This window comes from Lepidochelys kempii, chromosome 7, assembly GCF_965140265.1.
Source record: "Lepidochelys kempii isolate rLepKem1 chromosome 7, rLepKem1.hap2, whole genome shotgun sequence".
Taxonomy (NCBI): domain Eukaryota; kingdom Metazoa; phylum Chordata; order Testudines; family Cheloniidae; genus Lepidochelys; species Lepidochelys kempii.
In genome coordinates this window covers 125,621,122-125,642,451 of record NC_133262.1, presented here as the reverse complement: position 1 = coordinate 125,642,451, position 21,330 = coordinate 125,621,122, and the positions used below count along the sequence as shown (strand labels likewise).

The window sequence follows — 21,330 nt, the reverse complement described above, 5'->3', positions numbered from 1 at the left end:
TGCATACTGGTTTTGTTGAAAAAACTCTTCCAGTCTAATGTTCCAGCCACATTGGGTTCTACAGGAACAAAGGACTGGAAACATTTGGCTAGAAATCTGGCATGCCATGAGAAGGCAGCAAATCACCAGAGAGCATTCCGCAGGTGGAAAGAGCTTGAGATGAGACTAAGGTTAAAGGCCACCACAGATGATCAGCATCAAGAGAAGATTGCATCAGAGTCTCTTTACTGGCCAAATGTTCTGAAAAGGCTCATTGCCTTTGTGAGAATGCTTGCAACCCAAAACCTAGCCCTGCGTGGCACTTCAGATCAGCTGTATGTGCCAAGCAATGGAAACTTCCTTAAAATTGTGGAGCTGATGGCTGACTTTGATGCTGGACTCCAGAGCATCTGAGTCACCACCCAAGAGATGTACACACACCACTACCTTGGAAAAACCATTCAAAATGAGATCATACAGTTTCTGGCAACAAAAGTCAAACAGCAGATTGTGGCAGATCTGAAGTCAGCAAGATCTTACTCTGTTATTCTGGACTGCACACCTGACATCAGCCATACGGAACAAACGACTTTAATGGTGCGTTTTGTAACAACAACAACAGAGCCTAGTGACAATGTCCCTGCAGTGGTGACTGTCAGAGCATTTTCTAGAATTTATTGACATTGATGATGCTACAGGAGCGGGTGTGACAAATGTGCTTCTTAAAAAGCTGGAAGAGACGGGAATTGCGATAGCTGACAGGAGAGGTCAGGGCTACGATAATGGTGCCAACATGAGAGGAAAGAACAGGAAGAGTGCAGACACGGATCCGAGAGCTAAACCCTCGAGCTTTTTTTGTCCCATGCAGTTCTCATTCATTGAACTTGGTGGTCAGTGATGCAGCATCAGCTTCTCGTGAGGCTGCTGAATTTTTTAATGTAATTCAAAGCATCTGTGTATTTTTCTCTGCATCAACTCATTGATGGCAAATTTTGAAGCAACATCTGGGAACATCCTCTCTGACACTGAAACCACTGAGTGCCACACAATAGGAAAGTCGTGTGGAGGCAATAAAGCCTATCAAACACCAAATTGGGAAGATAGATGATGCCATAGTTGCCATTATGGAGGATAATGCTATGACAGGAACTGTTCGTGGGAGAACAGTGGCAGAGGGAAATGAAATCACCAGAAACATACATAACTTCAAATTTCCGTGTGGCTTAGTGTTGTGGCATGACATACTGTTTGAAATAAATGTTGTAAGCAAGAGACTCCAAGGTGTTGACCTTGATATATCTGGAGCAATGGAACAACTGGACAAAGCAAAGTCATACCTACAGTTTTACCGGTCAGATGAGGGATTTCAAAATGTTCTGAAGAGTGCACAGAAGTTGGCAGAGGAACTTCACACTGAAGCTATTTTCCCACCCATTCAAGAGTACAAGAGTCACCGAAGAAGACATTACAAGGCACGGGATAATCCCATAAGAGACCCCAAACAACAATTCAAAGTTGAATTCTTTAACCAGGTGCTAGATTGTGCAATACAGTCAGGTGAAGAACATTTCATGCAGCTCAAGGAACACAGAAGTATATTTGGGATGTTGTATGATATTCCAAAACTCCCCACTATACCTGAAGAAGACCGACACCAGCAATGCAGGGCACTAGAGACAGTGTTGATGACACATGATGACATGCGCGATATTGATGCGAGTGATTTAGGGGATGAACTGAAAGCCCTTTCAAGATACATGTCAGCAGGATCAACTCCAAAAGCTGTTCTGGAATATATGTGCACAAATAAGATGACCACCCTCTTTCCAAATGCTTTTGTTGCTCTGCGCATACTTCTAACACTTCTTGTAGCAGTTGCCAGTGGAGAACACAGCTTCTCCAAGCTGAGGTTAATAAAAACACATCTACACGCCACAATGACACAGGAGAGGCTGGTCGGCCTTGCCACCATCTCAACAAAGCATGAGCTGGCCCAGACTGTGGACCTTCAGGAAGCAGTTCAAATCTTTGCAACCAAGAAGGCACGGAAAGCACCACTTTGATTATTCAAACAGATAAAAATGCCAGTATTTACTATGCAGACAAGAAAAGTTACATTTGCCGTTCAGACATTTGAAAGTTAAGTGTTACTTAAAATTTTTGAACAAGGCATTTTAAGCCGTTAGTTCTCCGTCATTGGGGTAGGTAGCAGAGCAGTACCATGAGAGGAGTAGAACAGGAAGAAAGCAGAACTGAGACCTTTCAAAGTTTTGGCCCAAGTGAAGGGGCATGGGGGTGTCATTTGAGCGCCCAGCCTCAGATGCCAAAATGTTGTGGGCTGGCCCTGAGTGCCAGACACTTTGGGGCTGCATCAGACAGGTGTGAATAACACCTTCCTGTGAAAGCCTGTCTCCTGCAGACCCTGGAGAGACCCATCTGGACCTGTGAGACCGCTGTTGCTGCAGCCCAGCATTCAGTGAGTGTGTGGTCTGATGAGGTTCAATAAGGATAAGTGCAGGGTCCTGCACTTAGGACGGAAGAACCCAATGCACAGCTACAGACTAGGGACCGAATGGCTAGGCAGCAGTTCTGCGGAAAAGGACCTAGGGGTGACAATGGACGAGAAGCTGGATATGAGTCAGCAGTGTGCCCTTGTTGCCAAGAAGGCCAATGGCATTTTGGGATGTATAAGTAGGGGCATAGCGAGCAGATCGAGGGACGTGATCGTTCCCCTCTATTCGACATTGGTGAGGCCTCATCTGGAGTACTGTGTCCAGTTTTGGGCCCCACACTTCAAGAAGGATGTGGATAAATTGGAGAGAGTCCAGCGAAGGGCAACAAAAATGATTAGGGGACTGGAACACATGAGTTATGAGGAGAGGCTGAGGGAGCTGGGATTGTTTAGCCTGCAGAAGAGAAGAATGAGGGGGGATTTGATAGCTGCTTTCAACTACCTGAAAGGGGGTTCCAAAGAGGATGGCTCTAGACTGTTCTCAATGGTAGCAGATGACAGAACGAGGAGTAATGGTCTCAAGTTGCAGTGGGGGAGGTTTAGATTGGATATTAGGAAAAACTTTTTCACTAAGAGGGTGGTGAAACACTGGAATGCGTTACCTAGGGAGGTGGTAGAATCTCCTTCCTTAGAGGTTTTTAAGGTCAGGCTTGACAAAGCCCTGGCTGGGATGATTTAACTGGGAATTGGTCCTGCTTCGAGCAGGGGGTTGGACTAGATGACCTTCTGGGGTCCCTTCCAACCCTGATATAGGTAAACATAGACAAATACAATTAGTATTTACCTCTAATTTGCTAACGATATGGAGCTCTTGTCCATGGCTTTGCTGACTGTTTGCCACTTCAGTACTTCCCTAATATGTTCTTGAAGGTTGATCTTTAGGGCCCGTAGCCTGCTGACTGTTTAACCCTCGCTGGCTCAGTGTCACACTTGCCTTACAATAATTGTGGTTCTTTGAGATGTGGATGTGCATGTGGATCCCAGGCCCCACACTCCAGCCCCACAGCTCAGAGTCTGACCCTTCAGGCCCTGGATGGCGAAGAAACTGGCTGGCAGTTGGGGTCGCCCCGCCCACCAGGCTTTCAGGAGCAGGAGCACGAGAGCCTGAGTGGTGCTGCTCAGTGAGAAATTTCCAAACTCCTGTGCAGGGGCGGGAGCAGCATCTGTGGGATCCACGTGCCCAGCCCAGCCCAAAGGACCACGCTTGCCGTCAGCTGTGTACGCATTCTTCCAGGAACAGGCTTTTGAGCCCATGGGGCAGGGCTCTCTACTGAGGGAGATTTAGCAGAGTCCCCCAGAGGCAGGGAAATCCCTTCAATCGTCTCTCCAATTGGGGGTGGGGATCCCTCAGCACTCCCTCTGCGCATCATAGATCTGGCCCGACAGGACTGGAAACTGCATGTGCTTTGCCTGACTGTTCCTGCACCTGTCACCTCCCTGCTCCCTGATGCCTGTCACCAGGCCATCGTGGGTCACAACTGAGAATACCAAATTCAGGACAAACTGCTGAGAAATAGGGCAGACACACCCCAAAACTGGTGGTTATTCTCCTATGAGATATACCAAACCAGCAACAAAAGTAAACTTCTGGTTCACCACACTGGCTAACAAGAAGTCAGAAAAGCAATTTTCGTAGGCGTTCCAGTCCTTGTATCACCACCCAAAACACTAGACTTAAAGATGAGTGGTTCTTTAAAACCAATTTCATCAAATAAAAGAAAAGGAGGACTTGTGGCACCTTAGAGACTAACCAATTTATTTGAGCATCAGCTTTCATGAGCTACAGCTCACTTCATCGGATGCATAAAGTGGAAAATACAGTGAGGAGATTTATATACACACAGACCATGAAAACATGGGTGTTTATCATACACATTGTAAGGAGAGTGATCACTTAAGATGAGCTATTACCAGCAGGAGAGTGGGGTGGGGGGAGAGTAAACCTTTTGAAGTAATAATCAAGGTGGGCCATTTCCAGCACATTTCCAGGAGTTAACGGGGGGGAGGGAGGAATAAACAAGGGGAAATAGTTTTACTTTGTATAATGACTCAACCACTCCCAGTCTCTATTCAAGCCTAAGTTAATTGTATCCAATTTGCAAAATAATTCCAATTCAGCAGTCTCTCATTGAGTCTGTTTTCGAAGTTTTTTTGTTGAAGAATAGTCACTTTTAGGTCAGAAATCAAGTGACCAGAGTGACCAGTGACCCCCACTGTTCTTGTTAACTCCTGGAAATGTGCTAGAAATGGCCCACCTTGATTATCACTTCAAAAGGTTTACTCTCCCCCCACCCCACTCTCCTGCTGGTAATAGCTCATCTTAAGTGATCACTCTCCTTACAATGTGTATGATAAACACTCATTTTTTCATGGTCTGTGTGTATATAAATCTCCTCACTGTATTTTCCACTTTATGCATCTGAGGAAGTGAGCTGTAGCTCACGAAAGCTTATGCTCAAATAAATTGGTTAGTCTCTAAGGTGCCACAAGTACTCCTTTTCTTTTTGTGAATACAGACTAATATGGCTGCTACTCTGAAACCTATCAAATAAAAGGTTCTTCTGATCCCAAAGGACCAGCCACACACCTAGGTCAATATACAACTCAGATCTTACCCAATAATCTTACCCAATAATCACGCTTTTGCCAATCCTTTAATATCTAAAATCTAAAGGTTTATTTATAAGAAAGAAAGAAAGAAAGTTAAAATTGGTTAAAGGAATCAAATACATACAATAATTGCAAAGTTCTTGGTTCAGGCTTGTAGCAGTGATGGAATAAACTGATGACTTAAGTCAAGTCTCTGATAGCTTCCAAATCATTGGAAGGTCCTCAGTCCCTTGGTTAGATGCTCCTATTAGTATAAGTCCACAGTCCAGAGCCTTGAGCAGGAAAGAGGCAAAATGGAGGTGTTTCCAGCGCCTTTCATAGCTTCTGCCATGCAGAGGGAAATCCAATGTTTCAAACAAAGCCCTCACTGCTGCTGGTGGAAAATTACAGGTAAAAGATGGAGTTTGGGGTCACATGGGCAAGTCACATGTCCATGCCTGATTTCACTTAGTCCCAGTAAAAGTCATTACCTATACCCCAAACAGCATGTTCTTCACAGGAAAGTCCATTCAGGGTAGGTCGATGTCTTCCATTGTGAGTTAAATGTTCCTTGATGATCCACTTAATTTGCATAGTCTCTCTAAGATGTGCAGGCTTGTTGGAGTTTCCCAGAACAAACACATTAGAAATCCAGGTACAGAGCCAATACTCATAACTTCAGATACAAATACGATCCATGCGTGCAAATAGCATAACCACATTCAGCGAATCACAACCTTTCCATGGACACCTCACTAGACAGCTTTTGTACAAGGTTTCCTGCAATTATGTGATGGTGGTAGCAACAAAGATTTCCGTGGTCCGAGTTTAATCAGGTAGCGTCGCAGCCTGTGCCCACTTTCACCCTCTGCCGTGTCAGGCGGGTCGAGACTACAGCGGCCTCTGGCATCCCCAGTGGCTCAGCCGGGCGCTGGGCTCCCCTGCCCGGCTCTGTGGCGGGCTGCTCCTGGCCAACCTCCTGCTTTGGCTGGTTGTTCTCAGGCTCCTGCCAGTGGCCAGGCAGTGATGACCTGCACCCTGCAGCCGAGGGACAGGATGACGGTCTCCTGCTCTTTTTGTTTTATGAACAGGTGGTAAATACCTATGCACCTGGGAAGAAGATCTGGCTTGAAGGTATCGGAGCCACCTCAGCTGGAGGCATGAACAATCTCTCGGATTCGTACGCTGCTGGATTCCTGTGAGTTGGGTGGGGCGTGGGACCCACACACACTCCTACAGTGCAATGGGGCGGGGGGGAGCTGTCTGCAGCTGGGAGCAGGTTCACAGCTCTGCTGGGAGCGCACATTTCCACGGCTCGTGCTCTGCGCCTGAGCAGTCTCATTACCACAGGCGAGGAGCTCTGGGCTGACAGCAGGGCACACGAGATACGAATCTGTCCCCCTCCTGCCTAACGGATGGAGACAGGAAAGCGGAACAGCCCCACAGGCCCAGGCCGGCCACAGGAATCAAAGCGTGGGACTATTCGGAACAGTCCGATTCCCGGGGCATCTCAGAGCTGGGAGTGAACAAAACCGGCCGGTTCTACCCCTGATTCTGTCTCGAGAGGGAAGGAAAGCGGCTCCATCGCTCACCTGACATGCTTGTCTGGCCACAGAGAGACCCGCACCCCCTCCCCCTGGCATGTCGCTGGGTCCCCAGCTCTTTGCCCTTTTCTTTCAGCTGCAGACATGCTTTCTCACCGGCACTCACTCCTTCATTCATTCACAGGGGTGTGCAATCTCATCTGAAGCAAGAGCCTATAAAGGAGCTCTGTACGGCTCCAGTTTGGAATCCGGTTTCTTTACACCTTAGAAGCCCAAGATGTTCATGGTTCCCAGGGTTTGCTGGCTGGCATGACAGAGCAGCCTGTGGTCTCTTGCTGCATAGTTCCAGTTCCTAGGGTTAGAGCTGACTGCAATAATCGGAGGTTTAGAAGATTATCTTTCTTTCTGGAAAGAGTTGTAAGGTGTGTCTGTAGGTCTGTGTAACAGGGTCCACAACCCGCCCCTCTTCCTGGGGCCCTCTTGCTGCCCCCAGTAAGGCTCAGAGAGGCTTCAGGGTTGTGCAACACCCGTGTCTTTATTTACCTGCAGTTATCCCACCACCGGTGTTTCTCTATTTACAAGCTTTACAGGATTATTCAACCTCCTTTACAGGCAGAGTCGGCCGTCAGCTAGGAGGCCTCCAGTTCCCTCCCTGACTGGCTTCTCCCGGGCTGCCCCCCTGCCTTCTGACTCCCTCCCGGCCTTTATAGCCCTTGGCTTGTCAGGCTGGCAGGTGTTGCCAATCCTCAGGCCGGCATCAGGCCTTTTCCATCAGCCCCCATCTGTTTCCCCTGATTGGAGCTGACTGGGCAGAGGCTAATTAGGTGCTTTTGCAACAGCACCCTGCTACAGTCTGGGATGCTTGGGAGGAGGAGGCATATACCAGGGCAGTATGGTGTGTGTGGGGATGTGATGGTTAGGGTTGTGCACGTGGGTTGTAGTGATGTGGCTGGGTGTGAGGATGCAATGTGTGTGTAGGGGTGATAGTGGGAGTGTGTATGGGCTCCGGTGATGGAGGTGTGGACAAGCAGAACTGATGTGTGCAGGGGTGACGTGGTGTGGCAGGACTGGGGAGAGGCACTAGGTATCCAGCTGGTAAAATTGTCTGAGGTCCCTCAGTTCATCTATGTGGAACAATAAAGTGCTCGACATGGCTTCTGTCGTAACGATCCCGTGGAACGGAGACATTAGCACCTTCATATATTGCCTTCTCCTGGAGCTAGTGCCCAGTGCAAACGACTGGAGCGTGGCCCTTGGGACAGAAACATGCCTTTGGGGGTTTCTCAGCCGGCCACTCAGCAAGTGTGCTCCTCCGGCCACCTATTGACACAGCTCTCTTCCTCGTTCCAGGTGGCTGAACACCTTGGGTATGTTGGCCAACCAGGGCATTGAGGTAGTGATGCGACGCTCGTTTTTTGACCATGGACATAATCACCTTGTGGACCAGAACTTTAACCCTTTGCCGGTAGGTGTGTGAGGAGGCTCCTGCTCCATCTCTCTGTCACTGACACACACACACACACTCTTGCACGCACACGCACACACAGTCTCTGTGATTCACCTTCTTGGCCCTTTGAAGTGGGTGGATTTTGTCTTCCCTTTCCTGTTCCCAGTTAGTAAATCAGAGAGAGAAGTTCTTGTCGTCTGTGCCCTTGACCGGTTTCTCAGACGCTTGGCTTCACCGCAAAAACAATCCTGTGTGCAGTCAAGAATCCACTTCTCCTTGTGGCCTGTTTGAACTCCACTTGAAAATGAATTTTTCCAGATCGGTTTCTTTCAGTGCTAATAGGAGACATTAGTTAATGTCAGACGCAACATGTTGAAAGCAGATGGGGCAGCTCTACGTCTGGAGCTGAAACGGTATCCAAAAGAGGAGACTCTGTGGACCCCGGGGGCTGAACTTGGGACAGAGGCTAATGCTGCTGGCTAACCGGGGGTGCCGTGGGCAGGCAGAGGACATGCAGCACATCACTTTGAGGGGCCCTGTGCACTGGAGTGGGCAGAGTGAGGGGACAGCCCAAAGGAGGTACCTGGGTTCAGAAGGAAGGGAAAGTGTGGTGTAGAAACACAGGCTCAAAGTGAAGAGTGACCAGATCTCCAGAGAGCACCGGACCCAGGGAGTTGGGGTTGGAATCAGTGCCTGGTTTTCGATTTATAGAAATGAAGGCAAAAGATGTTCACAGAGCAGAGCAGTTCCCATTGATTCAGTGCAAAACCTTTCATTTGTAGCTCTTCAGAAAGACTCAGGCAGCTGTGCGCAGAGCTCCAAGCGCGCAGAGCTCTAATAAAGAAACCGTATGTAAAACTGCTTTAAAGGGGCAGGTTTCCTTTTCATCTTTTCTCAGTCTAATAAATTCTGCACCTTGTAAGTGGAGAACTTGGCACTGCAGAGAGGTGTTCTGTATCTCCACGGAAAGGAATTTACAAGGCTGGTCCAGGGTACCAATCTGACAGCCCTGCCAGCAGGCCCTTGGAATGTGGAGTGGAGCTCTGGGAATCATAAGGGCAGCCACTTCAGAGAGCTCAGCATTTGATAACAAAATCCTGCCAGTAAAAAGCGGTGGGTTTTATACTGTGCTGAGATCTCAGGGAGAGTCAGCGAGGGGTCAGAGCCTCCATGAAGTGGGTTTTACAGTTTTCTCCCAGCTAATCAGCTGTTGAGTTGTACACCTCTGTTCTCGCATCATCAGGCATCAGGGGAAGACATTGGAGGTCTATGTTTTAGATTATTTCTCCCAAATTCATTCTGTGGGTAGTAGCAAAGAGTGACTCGCTAAAGCAGAGGGGAATACAATCTCATGTTGTCCATGCATCCTCAGCTCCCCATTGAACTTCATAATGGGCTCCGGGCTCCAGGAGGCCCCACCAACATGTCCTAATGTGACCCAGACTGATCCCTCTTTCCTGGCCACAGGGGAGTGAGTCTCCCTGTTCATTCATCCTTCAATCCTGTTTGAACTAAAACTGGCTCCTGGGGCAAATGGTTGATGGTTTTCCTCCAAAGACCCAAGTCCCCTGGCCAAGCCTCAGCACCTCCATCCCCAGGTGACTCTGGGGCCTTTCCAAACTCCTGTTGAGAAGTTTCTTCTACAGCCCAGAGCTTGACTTACTCTAAGGTCTAGGTAGCAGTGTATATGTGCCCACTTGCCAGCTGGCTCAGCTGGAGCAGGGAGTAAGTGCCTTGAGGAGCCCTCTGCAGAGGTTAAGATGGTGTGAGATTATGAGCTCCAAGGGCAGGAGTTACAGGAGCAAACCCTTGGCTGTTAAAGGCAGCACAGGGCTTTAACATGGACTTCATTGCCATTTTAAAGATAATTCCTGTCATAAAGTAAGAGAGCTGCCATCCCCCCTGGAGTAATTGTTTATTCCCTCTCCCACATGCTTCAGAATTAATTCATTTCCCATGCTCCTATATCACCTTCCTGGATAGATTCTAACGTGTGCTTTGTAAAATAATTTATTTTCACCCCTGTGGTTTAAAAGCGTTCAGGGCAGGTGAAAATTGTTAAAGAGTTTAAAAGCTGCAGAAATGAAAAAACCCAACAAGACCAGACTGTGACATGGCTGTAGGTGTAGCGGGTGCTATTTTCCCGTGGGAGCGATCCGCGAGATGAAAGCAGCTGACTGTACCTGTGCCGGGTAGCTGTGACGTGAAATATAATCCCCTCGTTAGCTGCAGTGACAAAGACTTTTCCACATGTAGCCTTTGTGTGCGTCAGCTGGCTGCTGAGAGAAGTGCAACATCAACTGCATGATCAATCACTGTGAATGGACCTGGCTGCTCGTCAGCTGGCAGAGAACTTGGGCTGGGCTCTCTGTAGGAGCGCGTTTCTTCTTTTCTTTCCATGCCACTGCCGATCCAGCCTTGTCAGATAAGAGTGCTGGTGCATCAGGCTTTCCAGCCCCTCGGATGCTGGGCTGAACTGATCCTTTTACAACAGAGCTCCTTTGCCCCTCCTAGGTGCTGTTCTCGAGTAGCTGGGCTTCCCTTTGAGATCCAGGGATAAGATAGTGATGGGAACAGTCTGACCTTTCACCTGTCATTCTGCAAAGTATCAAATACAGATTGTTTGCTCTGGTGCATGCTAAATATTATTAGTGCAATTGACACAAGGGAACTGATCACTTAAAATCCCTGAATCAGGACACTCAGAAGCGAATGTTCTCACACACAGCTCCGCCGCACTGCGCATTCTGCTTGTCACATCGTGTTACATTTATTAGCATAAACAGGCATTTCAAACATGGCACAGGAAACCTCTCTGGGGGTCTGAGCACCTCTGGGTTGAAAATAACAACACTGGCCTGCTTGGCATAGCTGTGGGAATCTTAACTTCTGACTTTCCTGACTGGTTTGCTTTTATTTAAAGTCTCCTCCATGCCGCTGTGTTACTGTAATGTTCTCAGAAAAGACAAAGGAAAAGTGAGTGTACAGTTCCCCTGTCTGCACGATGATTTTTGCCAGCATGGGGACTGTGCAGTTAAATCAGCAAGGAAAATCTCTCATGTGGGTATGGGCCTGCTAAAGAAACCCACTCCTTCCCTGGCCATGCTTGCTGTGGTATATCAATAAAGTGTGTGTGGGAAATGCTCCTCTCCCGCACCATCAGCATTTCTCCAACGGGGAGAGGTCCTGGTGTTTGCTCAGGACTAGCTGCTCACCCAGCACAAAGTTCTCCATTCACCAGATGCCAGTGGCTGGACAGAGCCTTCTGGTTTTTCAGAAAATCACCTTTGGGGTGCAGTCAGGCCTGAGAATCTCCCAGCCTGAGGGGTTTCCTGAGAACGTGAGAAGCCACCAAGAGCAGAGGTTTGACCTGATCACCCACCTTGATTACAGCAGCGTGACCTGCAGCCCTCCAATGTTCTTGGAGAGAGACCGTTCTGCCCCGGGGATGCTGCTTCCCTGTCTTGCTGGGGAAGGTTGTCTGATGCTGGGCTGTCATGCAGATGAGACCGTCATGTCTCAGGTTCTGACTCAGGAAAGCACTTCAGACCGTGCTCCAAGGTACACCTGTGAGTAGTCCCACAAGTTAAGTACACTCTGAAATGCTTTGCTGGCTGGGGGCTCCAGGGCTCCGTTTCTGGGAGTGGCTTCTGTTGGTGAAGCAGTGCTCGTAGGTTGGTTACGCAGAGACCACACAGGAGTCTCAAAGGGCCTCCGTTACTGATGTGGGAAAGCAGCTTTTGGCCACTGTCAAGGCTGCTGGAACTGCTGCCAGGGCCCTGGGTCAGCCCTGCCCCCTGGAGAAACCAGTGGGGTGAGGGTGACTTTGTCCACCCCCATCACCACGCAGCACATCGGACCTGGAGGGCCGCGCTGAGCTTTCTGTGCTGTTCTGTAGTGGGGACGTCGGTGGCTGTCGCCCTCCGCTAAGGAAATCTGTTTGTCTCACACGCCTCGCAAATGACACGTCCGTTTGCCACACGCAAGTGGTGGGGTTCAGTCTCAGCAAGGGATTGCGGGTGGGGGTTCTCTGGCCTGTTGTCACGGAGTCCCTGGGCGATGCTCTGGAACTGCTCCCCATGAAGCCAGTCAGGACTCTGGGGCAGTCGCCTTTCTGTGAGCAGCCTGTCTTCAGGACACACAGCTCACACAGCTTCCACCTTCCTGGGTCTGACCTCCGAGCATTCAGCATCCTCTGCCCCTCCGTGCGCTTCCCCCAGCCAGTCCGCTCAGGCGGGGCTCTTGAGGAAGCCAGGGGGTCCTGCACCCCAACTTCGCAGTCAGACGTGACTCTCAGCCAGCCAGTAAAACAGAAGGTTTATTAGACGACAGGAACATGGTCTAACACAGAGCTTGTAGGTGCAGAGAACAGGACCCCTCAGCTGGGTCCATTTTGGGGCCAGTGAGCCAGACAACCCCGTCTACCCTTCACTCCACGTCCCCAGCCAGCCCCAAACTGACACTCCCTCCAGCCCCTCCTCCTCTGGGCTTTGTTCCTTTCCCGGGCCAGGTGGTCACCTGATTCCTTTGTTCTCCAACCCTTCAGCTCTCACCTTGCAGAGGGGAAGGGACCAGGCCATCAGTTGCCAGGAAACAGGGTGTTGGCCATTCTCTGTGTCCAGACCCCTGCACACACCTGCCCTCTAGGGCTCTGCAATGATCATACACCCTTACCCCACCACCTAGATACTTAAGAACTGCATAGGGGAAACTGAGGCACCCCCACAATATTCGTAGGAAACATTAAGAACAGGCCCACTTCGTCACACCTGTGTAATCCAGGAGGTCAGGCCAGATGATGTAATGGCCCTGTACTCCTGTGCGACCCTGGGTGGGTGCTGTGCGTGACATGGGAGGGTTTTCCTGCTCGGGAAACGGCTCTACGTAACATGGGGGATGCGACAGGAACATCAGACGTCTGGGTAGAAACCAGTGGAGCCAGAGCAGCCCAGAGCCCAGGAGAAGCTGGTGCTTAAACTTGCATTTACATCTCCGGTTAGTTGTGGAGCTTTCTCCTGCCAGACCCAGCCTGGAGGTGGGGAGACGTCTGGTTCTGTTCAGGTAGAACGATGCTGGATTTCCCTTAATCCAGCTGGGTAACGGGCCATGGGATAGGCGGAGGGAGGAGAGTTTAGGGAGATCAGAGGGTGACGGGGTGGCAGAACCTGCTCTCCTGGCTGTGGGGAAGAAGTTGGGGTGGGTCTTCAAACGGCGCTGCATGTTCCCGCTCGCTGGTTACGGCCTTCCCGGCGGTGCCTGATGGTAGAGCCCTCCCCAAGCCGTGTCCATTAGCGCTCATATGCGTCCCCTCCAGGTCAGGTGGGGCCTCCTGATTCAGTGCTCTGTTAAGGGAGCACCGACCGCCTGCAGCAGCCCCCTCTGCTCTGACACCGCACTTTAAGCCTGGCCTTGGGGCATGAGGGGCTGGAGAGCAGGCCTGCCCCACGCTCCGCCCATAGCAGTGACGCCTGTTCCACGGGGCTGGGCCTTGCTGCCCGTCCTGGGCATTGTGACTTGGCACACGGGGTTGCAGCGCCACCCAGGTTGCCCCTCCATCATGACAGAGATGGGGGCCCTGTGCAAGTGCACACTGGTTAATCCTGATTCCTGGGGGTGCTTTGTACCCCTGGACCCCCAGTAAAGCCTGCACCGGCCCCCTCCTACTCCTTCCCTCAGCATCCTCAAACATTCGGAGGGACAGGCTGTGGAAGGGGGTGCTGTGCCCCTACCTCCTCAGTTCCTTCCCGCTGTTGGGCCAGACAGAAATGAGCCATTCCCGTCCACTCGGATCCAGAGGTTTTCTCCATGGATAGTCTCTGATCAGTTGTTCTTCTTCTATCAGTTTAGTATAAGGTAGTTTGACGCATGAAGAGGTGTGCTTCATGCCCAGCGTCTTCCCAGTGTCGGGTGACCACGTTAGGTGCCCGAAATGCTTGCGGGAAGGACACTCTCCTCCTGGGTGATTTATTTGCTGGACTTGTATGCAAGGAGCATGCAAGGAGCGGCAGAACAGACTGCAGGTGCTTCTCCCTAAGGAAGCTCTTGCTGTTAAGCTGTCTGATGGCAGAAGGTCATCAGAGCCGAAGTCTTAAAGCCCATTTCAGCTCCAGGAGCTTTCTCCAGTAAGGCTGAACTGTCTACAGATTCCAAGGTGTCAGGATCTTCCTTGGATCCAGCTCTGGATCTTTCTGTCAAAGCCATCAAGGCTCCCAAGGCACCATTGTGAAAAAAGACAGACTGCCTGCTAAAGACCCTAGAGCCATGTTGTCTGCTCCAGATGCATGGGTTGCCAGGCAGAAGGCAAGGAAGAAGACAACCTCTGTTAGTGGTGTCAGAGTCCGTGCATCAGACTTATTGGTCTGCCAATTCTGACATGGTCTCTACGGTTCTGTCTCTGAAACCTAAGTCAGTTCTGGTTTCAACTTGGAAGACCAGAGGTGTAGAGCTTAGTCTTTCACCAGATTTGGTGCTCTCCAGCTGTGTTCCCTGTAAGCTGCGTGCTTGGGCGGCCGCGCAGGAGAGGGTCAAATGCTGCCCAGCTGATAGCAGAGCGTGCCCAGCCGGCAGCCCTTCCCTCCCCGCACTGCTTTGCAGCCACCTTGCTCCTGCAGCTGCTCCTGGGACCCTCCTGCTGGCTGTGCAGCGCGGGGGGGGGGGATGCTGATGTCAGGGTGTCCCCTTCCCCCAGCCCCTGCACCCCATCTCCACCAAGCAGGGGAGAGGGGACTGGGCTCATTAGGATTCAGCAGCTCTGAGATCTGAACAAGCCTTCAAGTGAGTGAGTGCCTTAAAGAGACAGTGCACAGTCTCTCAGAGACTTCCCCAGCAGCCAGCACACACAATTTCTGTCTCTCACACACCCACACATTCTGTCTCTCCCCGTCCCCCCTGCTCATGTACCCCATCTCCGCAGAGCGAGGGACAGGGGACATGGTTCAGGAGGAGGAGAGCTTTCAGTGAGTGCCTCAAAGACACAGGGGACAGGCATCTCTCAGAAACTTCCCCAGCAGCCAGCGCGTACACAGTTTGTGTGTCACACACGCACACACATGCACACACACACACACACTGTCTGTGTCACACACCTCCCAACACTGTTGTTGTTGTTACTTCTTGGTACTTCCTGCAATGCGCATATATTCTCTGTATTTTGTTCTTTCAAAGTGTGTTGTTTTAGTTTTTTGACTGGTCTATGCATTTCATAGTTTTTATTTCTCTCTTACGCTTAAATGTACTTCTTTGAGTAGTGAGTTCTAAAATGCCTAACCTGTCCTGGCTGGAGTAATTATCCCTATGGTAACTTTTTTAAAATATATATTATATCTAGGCTTTTTGTTTCTGCTAGTGGCGCAGATCCACACATACCTCGGTGCACATAACAAAATTTATTCTGTACATGGGTGGAAAAAATTGGAGGAAACATTGCTCTCCAGGTTTGTGGGGCCAGCTCCTCGCTCCACTCCTGGCAGCGTGTGCATCATCCCGCCTCTGAGCATGCCTCGCGTTCCGGTGAGAGGCAGCTGGCAGAGGAAGGGAGCCGCCTTCGGTTCTGCATTCGGCTGCCTCCTCACCTGAAAGGAGGAGAAGAGCAGAAGAGATTTTGTCTTTCTCCAGATCCATTCATGCCTCTTCTAGGGCCCTCACAGGGACTCAGGCCAATCACTGTCACCTTCTATTGCTTGTTACCCTCTGGTTCCATTGCTGTCTCTGGCAAGATCCACGTGGATCCAAGGTTGGAGCCTCAGTTTCAGAGGGTAGAGGAAGAATTAAGAGACTTATTCATCCTGGTTTATGGCTCCTCAGCCTGGGTTTCCTCACTCCAGTATTTGTTTTTCCTCTTATGAGCATGTTCCCAGGTCCCAGCTACTGGAGCGACTGGCCGTCCTGGGCTCCAGGGCCTCCCTGGGTTCCACCGCAGCAATTCTTAACCTGTATCCGCATGGCTGGAGAGTTGATGTTTTATCAAATAAAGATCCAGAGGCAGAACCATCCTCAGATCCCATTCCACCTGACTGGGCCGTCTGCAGCACGCACAGCTGTGCAATGAGACGCTGTCTGGAAGGCAGGGTGAGGAGCCAGCTCCTCTTTCTGAACAGGGTCCGATGGATTCCGATTTCTCACTTGATGAGCACATAATGTTGCTTCTGCTTGGTCTCCTCCAGCACATGGGTTGAGGTTTCATCGCCTGGTGGATCACATGGCATCTGCATCGAACCTACCTTTGGTGGCTGAGGAGGAACCTCTCACCTGGTATTTCAGATTCTTGGAGCTGCCTCCAGGAATCAGACTGCATTGCCGATACAGGGTGTCTGCTGCAGCCTGCTAGGCCTGTTTGGGCAACCCCTGCTTCCTGCCAGGGAAGATAAATTGTCTCCGATACCTCAGTAGGGGATTTCCTCCTTTCCTACTCTCCCTGCGCCTAATTCACTGGTGGCGGCTGCTGCCAGTAATAGACTTAGGTCCAGTCTGGCCCATTCAACAGCTGCTGACAGAGGGGAAAGATTGGTGCCCTTGGAAGAAAGTTTTTTTCTTCCTCTTCTCTTGGTATTAGGGTAAATAATTACCAGCTCCATTTATGGGAAGAGACAATTGTGTTTGTCCAGGATTTGCCAGAAGATGGGCTGGTTTTCTGGAGGGACAGAGCATGGTGAAACAGGCTTTCAGGGCTTCAGCGGATGCTTCGGACTCTTCCAACTGGCTGCCGCAGTTACCTTCGGACAACACGTCTGGCTGCGTTCATCTGCACTGATTGTGGAAACCAGAACTGAAACAGAAGATCTTCCTTTTGAGGGTGGTGGTCTCTTCAGCAACAAGACTGATGAACTGATAGAAAAACTGAAGGAAACTCAGTCCACTGTGTGATCACCGGGTCTATATCCCCATAGGTGCTAGAACTAGGGGTGCTGCCGGGGGCTGCTGCACCCCCTGGCTTGAAGTGGTTTCCATTATATCCAGGGTTTACAGTTTGGTTCAATGGCTCTCAGCCCCCGCACTGTAAAAATTGTTCCAGCACCCCTGTATACCCCTGTGTCAGAGGGAGACCACATATCCCTTCTTATGCGTGTAAGCTGGGTCTGTGGGAGCTGTCCCCTACATCTAGTGATGAACTGGGGGAAAGGACTCCAGGAGCAGGCTGTATTTGCTCCTACTCTGCACAGGTAACCAGCAGACAGACCTGCCTGCCCAAGTGATCCATTTGGTTGCTTGGGGTTCAAATTCACTGTACTACTGAGTGCGGGGTAATGAGATGTGGGCGTTACCGGAGGAGTAGAAGGCAAGCAGACCTGTACTTGGCCTGCCCTGATGAGGGGGCCAGGGTAGTGATACCAAATCCAAGGCCATGGGAACAGCTGTTCACCCCCAGTGGTGCGGATGTTTTAATGAGTCCAAGTGACCGTTTGACCCCCCTGTCCAGTGTTCAGAGGCAGGCCTGACTCGACTCAGCTGAGAATCCTGGTTCTGTCTCAGCACGAAAGCTGAAATCACTGATAAGCTGGTCTAAGGGCTGAGCCTCAGACCGGGGACAGAGACCGCGCTGCGGTGAAGAGATGGGGCAGCCGCCAAGAGGTTCCCCACTCCCCGTCTCTAGGAGCTGGGCTACGAGGTGGAACCTCGGAACGCAGCCTCGCAGCCCGTGGCAACAGCAACGGAGGCAGCCAAGTGAGGGCAGCAGAGACAGTGACAAGCAGGGAGCAGAGTCAAAGGTGTCACTCACTCCCCAGCTCCCGCAGGGTGGGAGGTGAACCCACCTGAACGCCCCCCTAGGCTCTGCGATGTTGGTGACCTCGGCCAACAAACCGCGAGTTGCTGCAGCAGAGGGAAAGGGAGTTGCATCTTAAAGAGACATTCATCTCTTGGACTTCCATACCACCAGGTGGGAAACTGAGGCAGAGGACGCTGCCCAAGGTCCTGTGGGACAGGTGTTTTACTTATTGCTTATGTACTATCAAGTCATTGTTGCAGTGTTTTCCCAAACCAATGGTGGGTTTTCTTCTCTTAATAAAAGTTAAGAGGATTTCTGTGCTTGTGCATGGGGAATTATGGCTTCGAGAGGTGCCCAGGGTGGTGTTTCGTTTCCCCAGATTTCTGGGCGTGGAGGGCTTGAGCCAGTTGTTTTTTAATGTTAAGGGAAACCCCTAGATACAGAACCCAGCCCTTGTTGCTGTGGACACCAACTGGCAGAATGGTTACACTGATATCACAGAATGGTTACACTGATACCCTCAATTGTCTCTTTATTTTTCCTTAAATCAGAAACAGCAACAACAGCATAGCAAGCTTATTCTTTGTCCTAGACCCAGGACAAAAAGAGGTCTTTCAAGTACAGACCTTGGCTAAAACAACCTGCTCCCTCCTCTTTGCCTTCCTTGATCACCGGGCCACTGCTCTGGTGGGAGTATCGAGAACCGCAGACCAATCAGCAAGGATCCCTGACTAGCCCATTTCATCAACAGTTGGAAGCTTCTTATGGCAAACAAGTTGGTTCATGAAATTATAGAGAGGGCTATGTTGTGCAGCTGAAAAATGACCCACTTCCAACCCCTGACCCTTCTCTCTGCAGGGAACATTATCACCAGGCTGCTCTTCTAACAGAGGTTCAAAACTTGCTCCGGGAGTTGCTGTTGAAGAGACCCAAACATCTTTGAGGCCAATTGTTTCATTCAAGGAACTTCCTGGTACAGAAGAAAGATGAGGGATTCTGTCTGATTTTAGATCTAATACGATTGGACACGTCCACTTGGAAGTTCCAGTTTCAAATTCTCACCCTGGCTCAGTATGTCCCCTGCATTCAGCCAAGGATAGTTCACAACTCTCCATGTCAAGGGTGCGTATCTTCCTATTTCAATCTGGCTGAGCCATCAGAAGAATCTTCATTCTGTGGTGGCCCAGCAACGTTTCTAGTACAAGGTCCTACCATCTGGCCTGTCTGCAGCACCAGGAATTTGTACAAAGTGCCTCTCTGTAGTAGTGGCATATTTAAGAACGCAGGGTAGTTTTGTTTACCCATATTAGACCATTGGCCACTGAAGTTCTCGTCACACAAAGCCTGCCACTTCACATCAACTCCACAATCTTCTTGCTTATGAAGCTGGCTCTGCTATTGAGCATCAAAAAGTCAGATCTCTGCCCAGCTGAGAGACTTCATTTCCTAGGTTCTGTACTGGACTCAGTAGCAGAAGGCCTTTTCTCCCAGAGGGAAGGTTTCTGAAGATAGAATAATCTATTTGGCACATCCAATTATGTTTAACCCAGATGATGGTTTTCTTTCTGGGTCTCATGGGCCTTATAGTAGCAACTACTTACATGTCTCTGTTTCCTCAAATGAGGTAGATGCAGCTCCAGATAACTCAAGTTTACAGACCCAGACAGCCTCAGATGTTAGTCACCATGCCTGAGGATGTTCTGAATTCATTGGTGTCGTGGGCAGCCAGATGGGATGTCCTCAGAGGTGTCTTGTTCAGTCCTCCTTCACCTTCCGTCACCATAGCCTCCAGTGCATCCGGCAACGGATGGGGAATTCATCCGGGTCCTTTTTCCAGTTCAAGGCCGCAGGCTGTTTCACAAAAACTTGCATATAAATGTGTTGGAGTTAAGAGCCATTCACTTGGCCCTCAGATCTTGGTGGGACAAGTCAGCAGATCAGATCAGCAGCTCCTCAAAGTATTTGCCCACAGCTGTGTTAGCTTCTTCACCCGCCTTGTTCCCAGCCTTGCTCCCACCTTGTTCCTGCCTCTGACCCAGCCTTGCCTCACTCCAGGTAACCTGGCTCTGACCCTTGGCTCTAGCATCTGGCCTCTGACTCTGGCGCTGGCCCTGGCTCCCACTCTTGGCCACCAGCTCCTGCTCTGACAGGCATGACCACCCATGTCCTGGTCACGGACACGTCTGTATGTTCTCCTGTTTCCCTTAATTCTGGAAGTGCTGAGGAAAGGACATCAGGACAAGGCAGGATGACTTTTGTTTGCCCAGTTTGCCGAGGCAAGAGTGGTACATGGATCTCCTTCAGCTGTGGGTGGAATTTCCAAACATCCCCCTTCATCTGACAGCCTGGCAGATGAGACTGTGACTGCCCTGGTCCTCGTCAGCCCCAGGGGGTATTGCTCAGCTCCAGGAAGCTGTTCCCAAGGAACTGATGTTGTCTGAAAGGAACTAGATTTGTCTCTTGGATGCAGGGAAAATCTGATTCTCCATTTCAGCTTCTAGTCCTTCTGTTTCAGAGTATTTAATGTATTTGAAGTCTAACGGCTTATCTGATGCTTCTTTAGGAGTTCACTTGGCAGCTGTTTCTATTTACCATGCTTTGATGGTAGATCATTACTTGTGAATGATACAGTTAAAAGGTTTGTGAAGGGGTTGTCCAATCCGTATCCCTCTTTGAGGGATCTCGTCCCACCAGGGGATCTCAGTTTGGTCACATCTAGGCTTATGAAACCACCCTTTGACCCTTTGGCAGAGTGTTCCATATTTTATTTAGCTAATAAGACTATTTATTATTGCTGTAATGTCGGCCGGAAGGGCAAGCCAATTGCATGCTCTGGTGGCGGATCTCCCATTTACTATTTTTCATTGAGACAAGGTGCTTCTTACACCTGATTCCAGGTTTTTACCAAAAATAGTGTCTGAATTTCCCATCGGTCACATTATTAATTTACCGTTTCCCCCCTAAAATGCCTGCTAATAAAGGGGACTCTTTGATGCATACTTTAGATGCAAGCAGGGTTCTGGCATATTGTTTAAATAGAACTAATTGTTTTAGAAAGTCATCTAGGTTATTTGTCTCTATCTGGGCAATAGTAGATCTAGTCAAACTCTTTCCAGCTGGGTTAAACAATGTATCAGGGAATGGTATAAATTAGCGGCACTCTCTGTGCCTTCAATTGTAAAATCTCATTCTGCTAGGGCAGTGGCAACATCTTTTGCTTGCCTTAAACATGTTCCTGTTGGGGAATTTGGTAAGGCGACTACTTGGAAGTCAGTCCGTACTTTTCTCAAACGTTAAGCTTTGGATTTGCCTTCAAGAGCAGATGCCAGATTTGGTAGAATGGTGCGTCAATCGTTATTTAATTAGGACGCTGTTCCCTCCCCCTCAGGTTTCAGCACTGCTTCCCAAATTACCCAGGAGTGGGAATATGCAGAAGAAACGAAAGTGACTTACTTTCAACCGAGTTCTTCGAGATGAGGCTGCGTATTCACGCTTCCCACCTGTCTCGCCCTCTTGCTCACAGCCCTGCTTTTCTCCTCCGGGCTAATGGTGGAAG

General features: G+C 50.0%; 1 protein-coding gene across 2 annotated transcripts in view; it reads left to right on the top strand.

The window, feature by feature from the left end:
• The window catches only part of HPSE2 (heparanase 2 (inactive)), a 272,272-nt gene that overhangs the window by 232,134 nt on the left and 18,808 nt on the right, over positions 1-21,330 (top strand). The window contains exons 8-9 of one of the 2 annotated variants that reach the window (XM_073354666.1): positions 6,172-6,278; positions 7,975-8,089. In XM_073354666.1, the coding sequence (XP_073210767.1) occupies positions 6,172-6,278; positions 7,975-8,089 (222 nt within the window). The remainder of the gene's footprint in view (positions 1-6,171; positions 6,279-7,974; positions 8,090-21,330) is intronic. The other variant, XM_073354667.1, reaches the window with a different exon arrangement.